The sequence below is a fragment of the Podarcis liolepis genome (genome assembly GCF_965112155.1).
Source record: "Podarcis liolepis genome assembly, chromosome: 2".
NCBI classification, from domain to species: Eukaryota; Metazoa; Chordata; class Lepidosauria; order Squamata; family Lacertidae; genus Podarcis; species Podarcis liolepis.
Window position 1 is genome coordinate 112,589,414 of NC_139555.1, and position 14,384 is coordinate 112,603,797.

At 47.5% G+C, this 14,384-nt stretch overlaps 1 protein-coding gene across 5 annotated transcripts in view; it reads right to left on the bottom strand.

Moving 5' to 3' along the window:
• LOC310701380 (uncharacterized protein) overlaps nt 1-14,384 on the bottom strand; it is a 30,441-nt gene that overhangs the window by 12,697 nt on the left and 3,360 nt on the right. Inside the window, exons 2-4 of one of the 5 annotated variants that reach the window (XM_083492158.1) lie at nt 14,252-14,381; nt 13,085-13,195; nt 10,215-11,937 (exon numbers count right to left, since the gene is read on the bottom strand). In XM_083492158.1, the coding sequence (XP_083348284.1) occupies nt 10,277-11,937; nt 13,085-13,195; nt 14,252-14,381 (1,902 nt within the window). In that variant the 3' untranslated portion in view covers nt 10,215-10,276. Of the gene's footprint in view, nt 1-5,292; nt 5,422-10,214; nt 11,941-13,084; nt 13,196-14,251; nt 14,382-14,384 lie in introns of those variants that run through there. The other 4 variants (XM_083492157.1, XM_083492161.1, XM_083492159.1 and 1 more) reach the window with 4 other exon arrangements.

Below are 14,384 nucleotides of genomic sequence, written 5' to 3' on the forward strand. Positions count from 1 at the left end.
TGTATATAAATGAAAATATATCCTCCCACCATGCTGATTGTTGAATACTAATGGACGGCTTTGGGGCAGAAGCTGTGCAAGGTTCCAGGAGACTGCTGGCAGAGTAAGGTTTTCTTCCGGCTTGTGACTCATTCAACTCTTAACAAAAGTTCCTCCTTTCCTTATTGGAAATTATATATTGTGTACAGATGTTTGCTTACTTCCCAGAAAGTGTCGTTTACTGTCAGTCCCTGGGATTCTGAGCTTAGGGCCTATTAATTTGCTTGATTTCAGCAAAGTGTACTAAAGCTGTCACTGGCACCTGCCTATTTTCTGAATATAAAAGGAAGTGTTACAAAGAAGTCAAAGGACAAATAATTGGACTTTTACAACACAACCCTACACATGTTTACTCACAAGTAGCTCCCACTGATTTCAACAAGGCTTTATCGCATGTAAAACGCAAATGTGTGTTTGCAGTTTCTGTATTTCTTGGTATAGGACACAGAAGCTGAAGGTCTTGGTCTATCACAGGCTAAGTCAGGGGTCAGCAAACTTTTTCAGCAGGGGGCTAGTCCACTGTCCCTCAGACCTTGTAGGGGGGCGGACTATATATATATATATTTTTGGGGGGGGGGAAATGAACGAATTCCTATGCCCCACAAATAACCCAGAGATGCATTTTAAATAAAAGCACACATTCTACTCATGTAAAAACACACTGATTTCCGGACCGTCTGCGGGCCGGATGTAGAAGGCGTTTGGGCCGGATCTGGCCCCCGGGCCTTAGTTTGCCTACCCATGGGCTAAGTCAACATTTAAAGACTTTCCCCAAACTTTCATAACATCAATGGCATATATATATATACATTCTTGAAGAAGGAATCTCCATTCTGCTAGATGAAAGCAACCATACACAGCACACTGAAGCCAGATTTTTTTTTTAATGGTTTAATATTACGTTCTTTTATTTTACAAGCAACAGCAACAAAACTAACAAGACTTCCACTTCCATTCATAACGAGACAGACAGCGGTTAAAGTCAGCCAACTGGGAGAGTCAACAGAACTGGCCCTCCAGCTCTTAATCAAAATTCAGCACATCACACATGTTAAAGCATTAGCTGATGACCGAGGCAGGAAGGGCTTGTGATATTTGGCAAGCCCCTTTCTTACAGCAATCACATCGTAATTAGGCTCCCACTTTGCAGATAATATCTTCCTGCTAAGCTGTCAAAACCTAGAGGACTCCGGCAAATCATTTTTATTGAAAGTAGAATTTGAAATCAATAAGTAATTAGGGTAACACAAGAATTGGCTCGCCGGATCAAACTCAGATTTACGTTCCATGATTGGCAGGAGGGTTTCAGGGAGGCAGTCTTTCCCAGATTTGGGGGATTAAGCCTGCAACCTTCTACACATGCAAAACCGATGTTCTAACACTGAGTCCCATAGTAAAAGGTAAAGGGACCCCTGACCATTAGGTCCAGCCGTGACCGACTCTGGGGTTGCGGTGCTCATTTCGCTTTACTGGCAAAGGTAGCTGGCGTACAGCTTCTGGGTCATGTGGCCAGCATGACTAAGCCGCTTCCGGCGAACCAGAGCAGCACACAGAAATGCCATTTACCTTCCCGCCAGAGTGGTACCTATTTATCTACTTGCACTTTGACGTGCTTTTGAACTGCTAGGTTGGCAGGAGCAACGGGAGCTCCCATGGACCATTCCCTAAATACGCAATTTCAGGGATTTTGTCTCCCCGCTTCCTGCAGGAAAGAATGCTCTGCTCTTAAGTGCTAGCTCTCTCTCTCTCTCTCTCTCTTTTAACTCATTAAATATATATCCTTCCCTTCTTCCCAAAGTTGCTTGGGAATGCAGAGGAGGCACGCTCGGGTCTTGGCCATCAGCCAGGGAATCAAATGTCGCTGGCAGGCTTCACTTCCTGCCACCTGGCAAGAGCGTCATACCAAAAGGGAGACTGATGGGCCAGTGGGTAGAACAGTTGCGCCAAGGCTTTGCTTTCCTCTTCCGTCCACATCCTTCATCCTTTTGTGTCATGCCTACTTTATTGTGAGCCTGCAATATAGGTGGACCATAAAGAAGGCTGATCGCCGAAGAAAAGATGCTTTTGAATTATGGTGCTGGAGGAGACTCTTGAGAGTCCCATGGACTGCAAGAAGATCAAACCTATCCTTTCTTAAGGAAAACAGCCCTGAGTGCTCACTGGAAGGACAGATCCTGAAGCTGAGGCTCCAAGACTTTGGCCACCTCATGAGAAGAGAAGACTCCCTGGAAAGGACCCTGATGTTGGGAAAGAGGGAGGGCACAAGGAGAAGGGGACGACAGAGGACGAGATGGTTGGACAGTGTTTTCGAAGCTACCAGCGTGAGTTTGACCAAGCTACGGGAGGCAGTGGAAGACAGGGGTGCCTGGTGTGCTCTGGTCCAGGGGGTGACGAAGAGTTGGACACGACTAAACAACTAAACAACAACAACAACACAGTACAGTCGTACCTTGGTTTTCGAACAGCTTAGTTCTCAAACATGTTGGCTCCGGAACGCCGCAAACCTGGAAGTGAGTGTTCTGGTTTGCAAACTATTTTTGGAAGCCGAACATCCGGAGGGGCTTCCGGTTGGCTGCAGGAGCTTCCTCCAGCTAATCGGAAGCTGCACTTTGGTTTTCTAATGTCTTGGAAGTCCGTTCAAGGTATGACTGTACATACATACGCTATAGAAGTGTTAAATAAAACCCCCATTGTGTGCATTCCTGGGTACCAGGCAATTGAAAGTATACTACTGCTAAACATGGACGTTCTCCTCTTAGCAATCATGGCTAGTTATTGAATCTTCCATGAATTTTTCAATTTTTTAAAAGAGATATAAACTAGCAGATATCAACTATCAAGTCTCAGCACCAACACCCAGAATTATTGGGCAGCTGATAGTGCCCTGGGCCTCTTCTTTCCTTCCCCACCGCTGCCCCGTGCTCCACAACAAGGCACACCCAACTAGGTCTAGGGAAGCCATCATTTCGAATCCTGCCATTACTCCAGCACAGCACCACTTCTCAGCATGGTGGGAATTTTAAACGCTGCTCCCTGCAAAGAGAAAACCAGCAGAACACAGGCAGAAGGCTATGTCAGAACCTGTCTCAGTGCTACTGTAGTTTTCTGTTTGCAGGATGTTTTCCCTTGCGGGAAGCATTCAGAACCTGCAAAGTACAATCAAAGCTTCAGTCTAATCTCTATCATGCCACCTCATTTTGCTGCACAAAACGTACAACAGAGTCTCAACAACTGGTCCCATGAGCGTGGTGTCACAAAGGTTGACCTGACTTCTTTAAGGTTGCAAACTGACTCGGGCTCCAGTCCCAACAACTAAAGAGGGCCTTAAATCCAAGTAAACCTTTTCCAGATTGCTCTGCAGGTATAACATGCTTTCAAAGGGGCTTGGCACATCACAGCAGGACTAGAGAACCTGGAATCATAGAATCCTAGAGTTGGAATAGACCACAAGGGCCATCGAGTCCAACCCCCTGCCAAGCAGGAAACACCATCAGAGCACTCCTGACATATGGTTGTCAAGCCTCTGCTTAAAGACCTCCAAAGTAGGAGACTCCACCACACTCCTTGGCAGCAAATTCCACTGTCAAACAGCTCTTACTGTCAGGAAGTTCTTCCTAATGTTTAGGTGGAATCTTCTTTCTTGTAGTTTGGATCCATTGCTCCGTGTCCGCTTCTCTGGAGCAGCAGAAAACAACCTTTCTCCCTCCTCTATGTGACATCCTTTTATATATTTGAACATGGCTATCATATCACCCCTTAACCTCCTCTTCTCCAGGCTAAACATGCCCAGCTCCCTTAGCCGTTCCTCATAAGGCATCGTTTCCAGGCCTTTGACCATTTTGGTTGCCCTCCTCTGGACACGTTCCAGTTTGTCAGTGTCCTTCTTGAACTGTGGTGCCCAGAACTGGACACAGTACTCCAGGTGAGGTCTGACCAGAGCAGAATACAGTGGCACTATTACTTCCCTTGATCTAGATGCTATACTCCTATTGATGAGGCCCAGAATTGCATTGGCTTTTTTAGCTGCCGCGTCACACTGTTGGACTACCTGTATTGTTGGACTACAACTCCCATCATCCCCAACAATTGGCTATGCTGGCTCGAGAAGACTGGGAGTTGCTGTCCAACACGTGCATTGCTACAATAGAGAGGTCCCTGCCCCCAGAACCATACAATCTAAACCTGGACTGAGAAACAAGGAATGGGAGGCACACAGATAAGAAGAGATGCAGGTGAGCAACGAGAGTGACACACGATCCATTCTTTTTATAATTCTGTCAGCAAGGAGAAGTGTTAGAAACAAGACGTTAGATTCGTGTCTCCTGCTTAGAAAAAAAAGATCCATGCCTGTTTTGTTTTCACACCAGTGCGGCAGAGATATTTTACGATGTTGCAGAGATTTTTCCTTTTTTTTACGATGTTGTCATCAGCAGGCAATGATACGAGACGCTGGACAAAGTGTGCTCTAACCCACAAAAGCTCATGGTTACGCCTTAAGTCTTTAAGGCACCTACGAGAGTCTGCCTGAGTTACGATTGGAGGGCAGCGTTGGGGAACTTGCACGCACACATGGTGAGGGGACATGCCTCCAAGCACGGCTTTTATAGCACTGCAGCGCCAGCAGGGACCACATCAGTCACACTCACACACAAAATTATGATGCCGCAAACAGCCAAGGACGCAAGAGCTCTCGCTCTCTCTGTTTGTGCATGTATTTCAGAGGTGGATCTGAGACTTCAGCATGCAAAATCGCGAGTCTCAGGTACCTCATCAATGCGCTGGATTCGTGGCTTAAAAGATAAACAAATGAAACCATGCAATGACAGCAGAAAGACATATATAAAGAGACACCCACTTATATATCAGCTGCTTCTGTTTTTCTAGTTTTCCTGCTGCTTTTTCCAAACTAAGACAGAAGCACTTTCAGGATCTACAAGGAGATCCTGAGGTTTATCTTTTCCCCGCCATTTTAAGAGGTTATATTTGCTCTCTTCCCACCCACCCCTCTTGCTTTTCTGCCCCTCCTTCTCCCCACACCCAGGCACGCCCCCCCCTCCAAGTGCACAAGGGGATGCAAAGCTCAGCCCCTTCCTTTTCCCCCTCTGGGTCTATGAAAAAGGGTGGGGAGGGAACTCAAGCAGACAAAGGAGACACCCCCCTCCCATTCCCCCCAAGTTGCAAGAAACATAACCCACCCCAAAAAAAGCCCCTCCCCCCCGCTCTCAGTTAATGCACTCCCCCCCCCCCTTTTACCTGCATTTGCAAAAGGTGTGTTTCAGGCGCTCCTCCGGACAGTTTCCGGCTCTTGCAACTCAACTCACTGACGTCCCCCCCCCCCGCCTTCTGTCCTGGGGATGCTGCGCTCACGCGCTTCTCCACGCCCCTTTTCCAGCTCAGCCAATCCCTCGGCTTCTTCGCACCCGTCGCGGCCAATCCACTGTCGGGATATTCAAGACTCTGTACCGTGGAGGGGAATGGAGGCGGGGCTAAGAGCCCAGTGGCTGGTGGGAATCGTAGTCCTTGTCTCCCCCCTCCAGCTGGTCCCCAGCGCCTCCCTTTACGCTGCGCTTGTGAGACTTGGGTTGTTGCTTTCTAGTTTTTAACCCGTTTTTCGGCCGGCAAAGCACTCTGTAGGATTGGAAACGAATAAAATATAAAATATAAAATATAAAATATAAAATATAAAATATAAAATATAAAATATAAAATATAAAATATAAAATATAAAATATAAAATATAAAATATAAAATATAAAATAATAAATAAAATATAAAATAAAATAAAAAATAGAATAGAATAGAATAGAATAGAAAATGATGATGCTGCAAAGGTAAAGAAGATGACCTTAACATTTTAAAACTGCAGCAGACGAAAACAAAATCCAAAACAGGAACAGCCTTTGTGTTCTCGTGCAAAATCACTGGCTTTTTTGGGGGGGGGGATTCGGCCCTTAGGTTTTATTTAGATAGAATGAAGTGTTCACATGCAAAAATATGCTGATGCCCTTTTTTCTCAGGCTGCTTCCAGATGCTTTTATTTTTTAAAGACGTTTTTAATAAGGATTTCTATTTTTAAAACAAGCTACAGCAACAAAACAGAAAAGATTTAACAATGGAAACAAATCCATGAAATGCCCATTTTGCTGCTGATGCTCAATACAGTGGTACCTCAGGTTATGTACTTAATTCGTTCTGGAGGTCCGTTCTTAACCTGAAACTGTTCTTAACCTGAAGCACCACTTTAGCTAATGGGGCCTCCCGCTGCTGCCGTAGCAAAAAAGATGGAGTTCTAAATTATTATAGCAAATTGTCTGCTGTTAGGACTTGCCGATCAGAAGGTCGGTGGTTCGAATCCCCATGACGGGGTGAGCTCCCGTTGCTCGGTCCCTGCTCCTGCCAACCTAGCAGTTCGAAAGCACGTCAAAGTGCCAAGCAGATAAATAGGTACCACTCTGGGGGGAAGGTAAACGGCATTTCCGTGCGCTGCTCTGGTTCACCAGAAGCGGCTTAGTCATGCTGGCCACATGACCCAGAAGCTGTACGCCGGCCCCCTCGGCCAATAAAGCGAGATGAGCGCCGCAACCCCAGAGTTGGCCACGACTGGACCTAATGGTCAGGGGTCCCTTTACCTCGAGTTAAGAACTTAATTCGTTCTGGAGGTCCATTCTTAACCTGAAACTGTTCTTAACCCGAGGTACCACTTTGGCTAATGGGGCCTCCCGCTGCGCCGTTGCTGCACAATTTCTGCTCTCCTCCTGAAGCAAAGTTCTTAACCTGAAGCGCTATTTCTGGATTAGCGGAGTCTGTAACCTGAAGCGTATGTAACCTGAAGCGTATGTAACCCGAGGTACCACTGTACAAAATAAAACGCATACAAGAAAAAGCAGGCAACCCCCCCCCCGAAAGCAAACAAGCTCAGCCCAACAACTTTTTATTTACCTTCTGCTTATAAGTACATTTTTAAAATAGACAAGGGTTACGAGCTTGAGCAGCAACCAAGAGAGGTACTCTAACCACTACACCCAACAACTGTGACATTCAGTACAACTTGGTCTTCTTCCAAGCTGAAAATGTCCCAAGTCCTTATGGGGGGTGGGAACCCAAAGGGTACTCATCAATGGTTCCTCTTCATCCTGGAGAAGAGTGACTAGTGGGGTGCCACAGGGTTCTGTCTTATTCAACATCTTTATCAACGACTTGGATGATGGACTCAAGGGCATCCTGATCAAATTTGCAGATGACACCAAACTGGAAGGGGTGGCTAACACCCCAGAGGACAGGATCACACTTCAAAACGACCTTGACAGATTAGAGAACTGGGCAAAAACAAACAAGATGAACTTTAACAGGGAGAAATGTAAAGTATTGCACTTGGGCAAAAAAAAATGAGAGGCACAAATACAAGATGGGTGACACCTGGCTTGAGAGCAGTACATGTGAAAAGGATCTAGGAGTCTTGGTTGACCACAAACTTGACATGAGCCAACAGTGTGACGCGGCAGCTAAAAAAGCCAATGCAATTCTGGGCTGCATCAATAGGAGTATAGCATCTAGATCAAGGGAAGTAATAGTGCCACTGTATTCTGCTCTGGTCAGACCTCACCTGGAGTACTGTGTCCAGTTCTGGGCACCACAATTCAAGAAGGACACTGACAAACTGGAACGTGTCCAGAGAGGGCAACCAAAATGGTCAAAGGCCTGGAAACGATGCCTTATGAGGAACGGCTAAGGGAGCTGGGCATGTTTAGCCTGGAGAAGAGGAGGTTAAGGGGTGATATGATAGCCATGTTCAAATATATCAAAGGATGTCACATAGAGGAGGGAGAAAGGTTGTTTTCTGCTGCTCCAGAGAAGCGGACATGGAGCAATGGATCCAAACTACATGAAAGAAGATTCCACCTAAACATTAGGAAGAACTTCCTGACAGTAAGAGCTGTTCGACAGTGGAATTTGCTGCCAAGGAATGTGGTGGAGTGTCCTTTTTTGGAGGTCTTTAAGCAGAGGCTTGACAACCATATGTCAGGAGTGCTCTGATGGTGTTTCCTGCTTGGCAGGGGGTTGGACTCGATGGCCCTTGTGGTCTCTTCCAACTCTTATGATTCTATGATTCTAACCTCTTCTCCATGGGCATGCTGTTCACCATCCACAGCAGAGAGCTAGAGCGGCCCCACTGCCTCCAAATTATTAGATAAGCTTCTGTTGAGCTGTACGGAAATAACTCCCACCTTTTCCCTCCCAGTCCAACTACAGGGATGCCACCACGTGGAGGAGGGAAATTGGCTGATGGACAGAGGTGGTCATCTGTCAGTCGAGTGCTGTGGAGCAGATGAAAAATACAAGTTCACTGGTGTTTGCTGAGTGGGTGGCAAGTCTGCAGTCTGAAGGTGGCTGATATTCAAGACCAGAGGCCATCTGATCTCTAGGAATGAACCTAGCGGATGTTGTGTGGGCCCCGGGGGGGGGGGGGAGTCGGTGGAACTACACAACTTTTCAGAAGACATCTGAAGGCAGCCCTGGATTGGGAAGTTTATGATGTCTGATGTTTTGTTGTGCTTTTATATATGCTGTAAGCTGGCCAGAGTGGCTGGGGAAACCCAGTCAGATGCGTTTATTTATTTGTTATATATTATTATATTTAGTGTTTGCATTCCTGCATTATGAAGTCATACGACTGCCGATTATTGTATATTCTACTGGACAAAAGCCACAGGCCTGTTCTTTTGTTTCCAAATCTTGTCACCACTGAACTACAAGCTTTCCCATCACCCCCTTTTCAGTGATAATATAGGGTGTAAAGGTAAAGGACCCCTGACAGTTAAGTCCAGTTGTGAACAACTCTGGGGTTGTGGCGCTCATCTCGCTTTACTGGACGAGTTTTTCCAGGTCATGTGGCCAGCATGACTAAGCCGCTTCTGGCGAACCAGAGCAGCGCACAGAAACGCCGTTTACCTTCCTGCCGGAGTGGTACCTATTTATCTACTTGCACTCTGATGTGCTTTCGAACTGCTAGGCTGGCAGGAGCTGGGACCCAGCAACGGGAGCTCACCCCATTGCGGGGATTCGAACCACCGACCTTCTGATTGGCAAGCCCTCGGCTCTGTGGTTTGGACCACAACGCCACCCGTGTCCCCACTATAGGGTTTAGAGCACACCAATGAATAAATATGCAATTCTGAGTGTTGTTTGCATCTCTCAGCTGCACGTCCTTTGATGTCCATTCTCTATGGCAGAGGTTCTCAAACTGTGTGGCAAGAAAGGATGGCAGGTGTGGCAGGAAGATTCAAGGACAACCAAAGTAACATTTAAACATTTCAGTGTAGGTATGGGTATACAACCAGAAACGGTAACCATGACTCTCTTCAAAAACATTGGCTGTTCTTCCACGACATATTGTTGTGAACACGAGTTCTCAACTCTGACAAATATGAAAAATCAGAAAAAAGGAAGGAGATGAGGGTTTGTCTCAAATGAGACCTACTACAAATGAGATTAGCCAGAAAAAGCAAGCTCACACCTCTCACTGAGTTTGCATACGTACTTAAGGTGCATATGTAAGAGGCTCATTCATAATTAAATTTTGGGAATGATTCATGTTCTTATGTAGCTCCTGGTATGCCCTACAGAGGACCTTAAGGTCCACAAACGACAACATTTTGGAGGTCCGAGGTCACAAGGTGGTTAGATTGGTCTCAACTAGGGCCAGGGCCTTTTCAGTACTGGCCCCGACTTGGTGGAACGCTCTGTCACAAGAGACCAGGGCCCTGCAGGACTTGACATCTTTCCGCAGGGCCTACAAGACAGAGCTGTTCTGCCTGGCCTTTGGTTTGGACTCAGTCTGACCCTTATGTTTCCCTCCCCTTGATTTATCGGCTATTTTAAAATGAGGCTGCACTTTAAAATGCATTTTAACCTGTATTTTAAATTGGTCCCCCCCTTCTTTTCCCCCTATTATGTTTTTACTGTGATTTTATTGGTGTTGGTCGCCCTGAGCCCGGTTCTGGCCGGGGAAGGCGGGGTATAAATATTATTGTTGTTGTTGTTGTTGTTCTTGTTGTTGTTGTTGTTGTTGTTATTATATTTGCCGGTGTTCCACAACCACATTATAAAACAGCTGTGTCCGATGTTGTAAATCAAGTTGTTTCTTTTCCTTTTTTCCAATAATAAAATAGGTGCGGCCCACAGTAATTTTTTATTCTGAAAGTGTGGCCCAGAGAAAAAAAGTTTGAGAGCCGCAGCTCTATTGTATGGGAAAAGGCTTGGAAGAGTCATAATAATTCTCATCCACATGGGCTCTCTCGTGGCAGATGAGGGCTGACGTCGACGGGAAACATTCGCCGCACATCAAACACGTATAAGGTTTGTCGGCCGCACAGGTCCTCTGGTGCCTCATAAGGTCTGAACTTTGAACAAAGCATTTATGGCATTTCAAACATTTGTGGGTCCTCTCGCCCGGGTGAACTGTCTGGTGTTTTGCCAGGGTGGAGGGATCAGCAAAACACTTCTCACACTCCAGACACTTGAAGGGCTTTTCTCCCGTGTGGACGCGCTGGTGTCTCTCGAACTGCGGTTTGGAAGCGAAGCCTTTCCCGCACTCCAAGCACTGATAGGCGAAGCGTTTGTAGGTTGCCTCTCCCGTGTGAACTCGCCGGTGTTTCGCAAACGTCGAGGAGTCGGCAAAGCGCTTCCCGCACTCCAGACAAACGTAGGGCTTCTCCTTTGTGTGGATTCTTCTGTGCGTCGCGAACGTGGAGTTGTGAGCGAAAGACTTCCCACAATCCGCACACTTGTAGGGTTTCTCTCCCGTGTGGACTCTGCGGTGAGTAGCAAACGTGGAAGAATCGGCAAAACTTTTCCCGCAGTCTGAACACGTAAAGGGCTTCTCCCTCGTGTGGGATCTCTGATGCCTCGCAAAGATCGATCTGCGGGCAAAACGTTTACCGCACTCTGCGCACTCGAAGGGTTTTTCTCCCGTGTGGACTCTGCGGTGCGTGGCGAGCGCAGAGGAATAAGCGAAGCATTTCTCGCACTCGGCGCACCGGAAGGGTTTCTCCTTCGTGTGCACCCTCTGGTGGTTCGCCAGTTCCGACTTGCGAGCGAAAAGCTTCCCGCAATCTAAACACTGAAAGGGTTTCTCCCCAGTGTGGACTCGCTGGTGGTTCCCGAGCTGCGACTTCCACGTAAAACATTTCCCGCACTCCGCGCATTTGTGAGGCTTCTCCCCTGGGTGGATTCTCCTGTGCGTCACAAAGGCTGTGGAATAAGCAAAGCATTTCCCGCACTCCAGGCACTTGTAGGGGTACTCTCTCATGTGGACCTTTTGGTGGGTGACGAGCACCGACTTGTGAGAAAAGCGCTTCCCACATTCGGCGCACATGAAGGGCTTCTCTCCGGTGTGACTCCTCCGGTGCTCCCCGACCTGAGATTTCCAAGCGAAACACTTCCCGCAATCTGAGCATTGATAGGGTTTCTCTCCTGTGTGGACCCGCTGGTGGTTGGCGAGTTTTGATTTCTGGACAAAGCACCTCCCACACACGGCGCACTGATACGGGTATCTGCCTGTGTGGGCTGCCTGGTGGATCACGAAATAGGATTTGTGAGAAAAACGCTTCCCACACTCCGCGCAGCCGTAAGGCTTCTCTCCCGTGTGGATTTTCCGGTGGCTCGTGAGGTTTGATTTGGTGGCGCAGCGCTTCCCGCACTCGGAGCACTTGTAGGGCTTCTCTCCCGTGTGGACTCTCTGGTGGATCGTGAACTTTGATTTCTCAGCAAAGCACTTCCCGCACTCCAAACATTCATGGGCTTTCTTGCCTGTATGGAGATCCTGGCATCTGGCAACACTGGACTGCTGGACAAGATATCCCTCCCAAGCGGCACGTGGCTGATTTCCCCTGCGCGCATCTGCTGGGGCAAAAGGCAAATAGAAATAGGATTTATTCTGGAGGAAGGAAAAGCTGGAAACCTGGGAAGAAGGTTGAAAGGAGAAACTGAACCATTAAGAATGTGGCAGTACTGAAATATCAAGTAATGAAGCGGCATGAAAACACCTCCCTCTTTCATCCCGTCATCCCCATCACACATTTACACAGCATGGCATCCACCAGAGAATCCCGGGAGCTCTAGTATAAGGGTGCTGGGAGCTGTAGCTCTGCCACGGCAAGCCGGGAAAATAGAAAAACAAATAAAAATTTTATTGTCACATGAATTTGGGAGCTAAGGTCTCCAGCAGCTATTGGTTTAATACAGTGTTTCCCAAACTTGGGTCTCCAGCTGTTTTTGGACTACAACTCCCATCATCACCTAGCGAGCAAGACCAGTGGTCAGGGATGATGGGATTTGTAGTCCAAAAACAGCAGGAGAACCAAGTTTGGGAAACACCGGTTTAATGCATCTTAACTGCCCATTTGTCCATGGAGTTTTCTTGGCAGGGATACTGGAGTGGCTTGCTGGTTCCTGCTCCAGGTGGATCACATTTGGTCAAAACTCTCCACTATGACCTGTCGATCTTGGGTGGCCCAGCACGGCATAGCTCATAGCTTCTCTGAGTTATTCAAGACCCTTCGCCATGGCAAGGCAGTCTTGAGAGACTCTAGAGAGTCCCACGGACTGCAAGAAGATCAAACCTCTCCATTCTTCAGGAAATCAGCTCTGAGTGCTCACTGGAAGGACAGATCCTGAAGCTGAGGCTCCAATACTTTGGCCACCTCGTGAGAAGAGAAGACTCCCTGGAAAAGACCCTGATGCTGGGAAAGATGGAGGGCACAAGGAGAAGGAGACAAAAGAGGACGAGATGGTTGGACAGTGTTCTCGAAGCTACCAGCATGAGTTTGACCAAACTGCAGGAGGCAGTGGAAGACAGGAGGGCCTGGCGTGCTCTGGTCCATGGGGTCACGAGGAGTCGGACATGACTAAACAACTAAACAACAACTGTCCATTTGCCTATTTTAGAACCATGACTTGAGGTATCCCAGGAAATTTTTACTTAGAAGAGTCCCAAGAAATCACGAAAGAGTTTGGGGGGTGGTTGGCTTCCCCTGAGACCCCTCACCTGAGCTGGCGTTGGAGTTCTCAATTTCATCCAAATCCTGACAATTTGGCACCCACGGTTCTTCCCCTCGTTCCAGGTGGGAGATGAGCTCAGGTTTGGTGAATGGAAATCCTACCCAGGGAAGAAGACAGCAGAGAAAGTCACAGGAGATGTGGTGAAACACTTCCAAACCCCACAAAGAGGGAACCACACAACCACCACACAAATCCTGATATCTTTACAATTGGGGGAGAACCTCCTTGTCCACTAGGTCTGGCAAGAGTCTTAAATTGGACCCTGTGGCCATTGCCCCCAGACCACACCCGTGATATACAATGTCAGTTAAAACCTCAGCTGCAAAAGAACAATTGGGAGCTTAAAGCTGGCTTCCGATTTCCCCCCCTTAATGTTGGAGTTATATAATACAGTGGAACCTCGGAAACCCAACGCCTGTGAAGGTGAACGTTTCAGCTCCTGAACAATCAAACCCCAGAAGTGATTGTTCCGGTTTTCGAACGGTTTTCGGAAGCCAAACGTCCGACGCAGCTTCCGATTGGCTGCAGGATGCTCCGGCAGCCAATCATAAGCTGCGCTTTGAAAGTCAAATGCTTTGGAAGTTGAACGGACTTCAGAAATGGATTCCGTTGGACTTCCAAGGTACGACTGTGTGTGTGTGTGTACACACACACACAAAGTGGACGCTCAGGTTGCGAACGTGACCCGTGTGGGATGCACGTTCGCAACCCACAGCGTTCGCAACCTGCAGCTGCGGGTCTGCAGCTTGCGATTCAGCGTTTCTGCGCATGCGCAAAGTGCAATTTAGTGCTTCTGTGCATGCGCGACCGCCAAAACCCAGAAGTAACCCATTCTGGTACATCTGGGTTTTGGTGGTCCGTAACCCGAAAAAACGCAACCTGAAGTGTCTGTAACCCGAGGTATGACTGTATATATATTTGCAATCAATGAATGAATGAGGCAGTTGCATGAATGATGGTTCTAGTATGCCTAGGTCTTCTCTCAGCCTGTTGTGAACAGGGAAGTCTATCAAGCAACTCACCCTGAATTTTTTTTAGAGAAAAGGCCCAGTGAAGAAACCAAGTGTGCCATAGATACGCATCATTTCAAACATGCAGAGATGGGCAGGAGAATTTCGAGGCTTCTTGCAGAATGATGAACCAGAATCCTTACCCAACGAGGCCACATTCCCATAATTCTCCATCATGACATCCCTGTAGAGGGCCCTTTGGTTGGGATCCAGCAAAAACCCCTGGCTCTTTGTGAAATACACAGCCACATCTTCAAAGGTCACCACCGGCCCCTG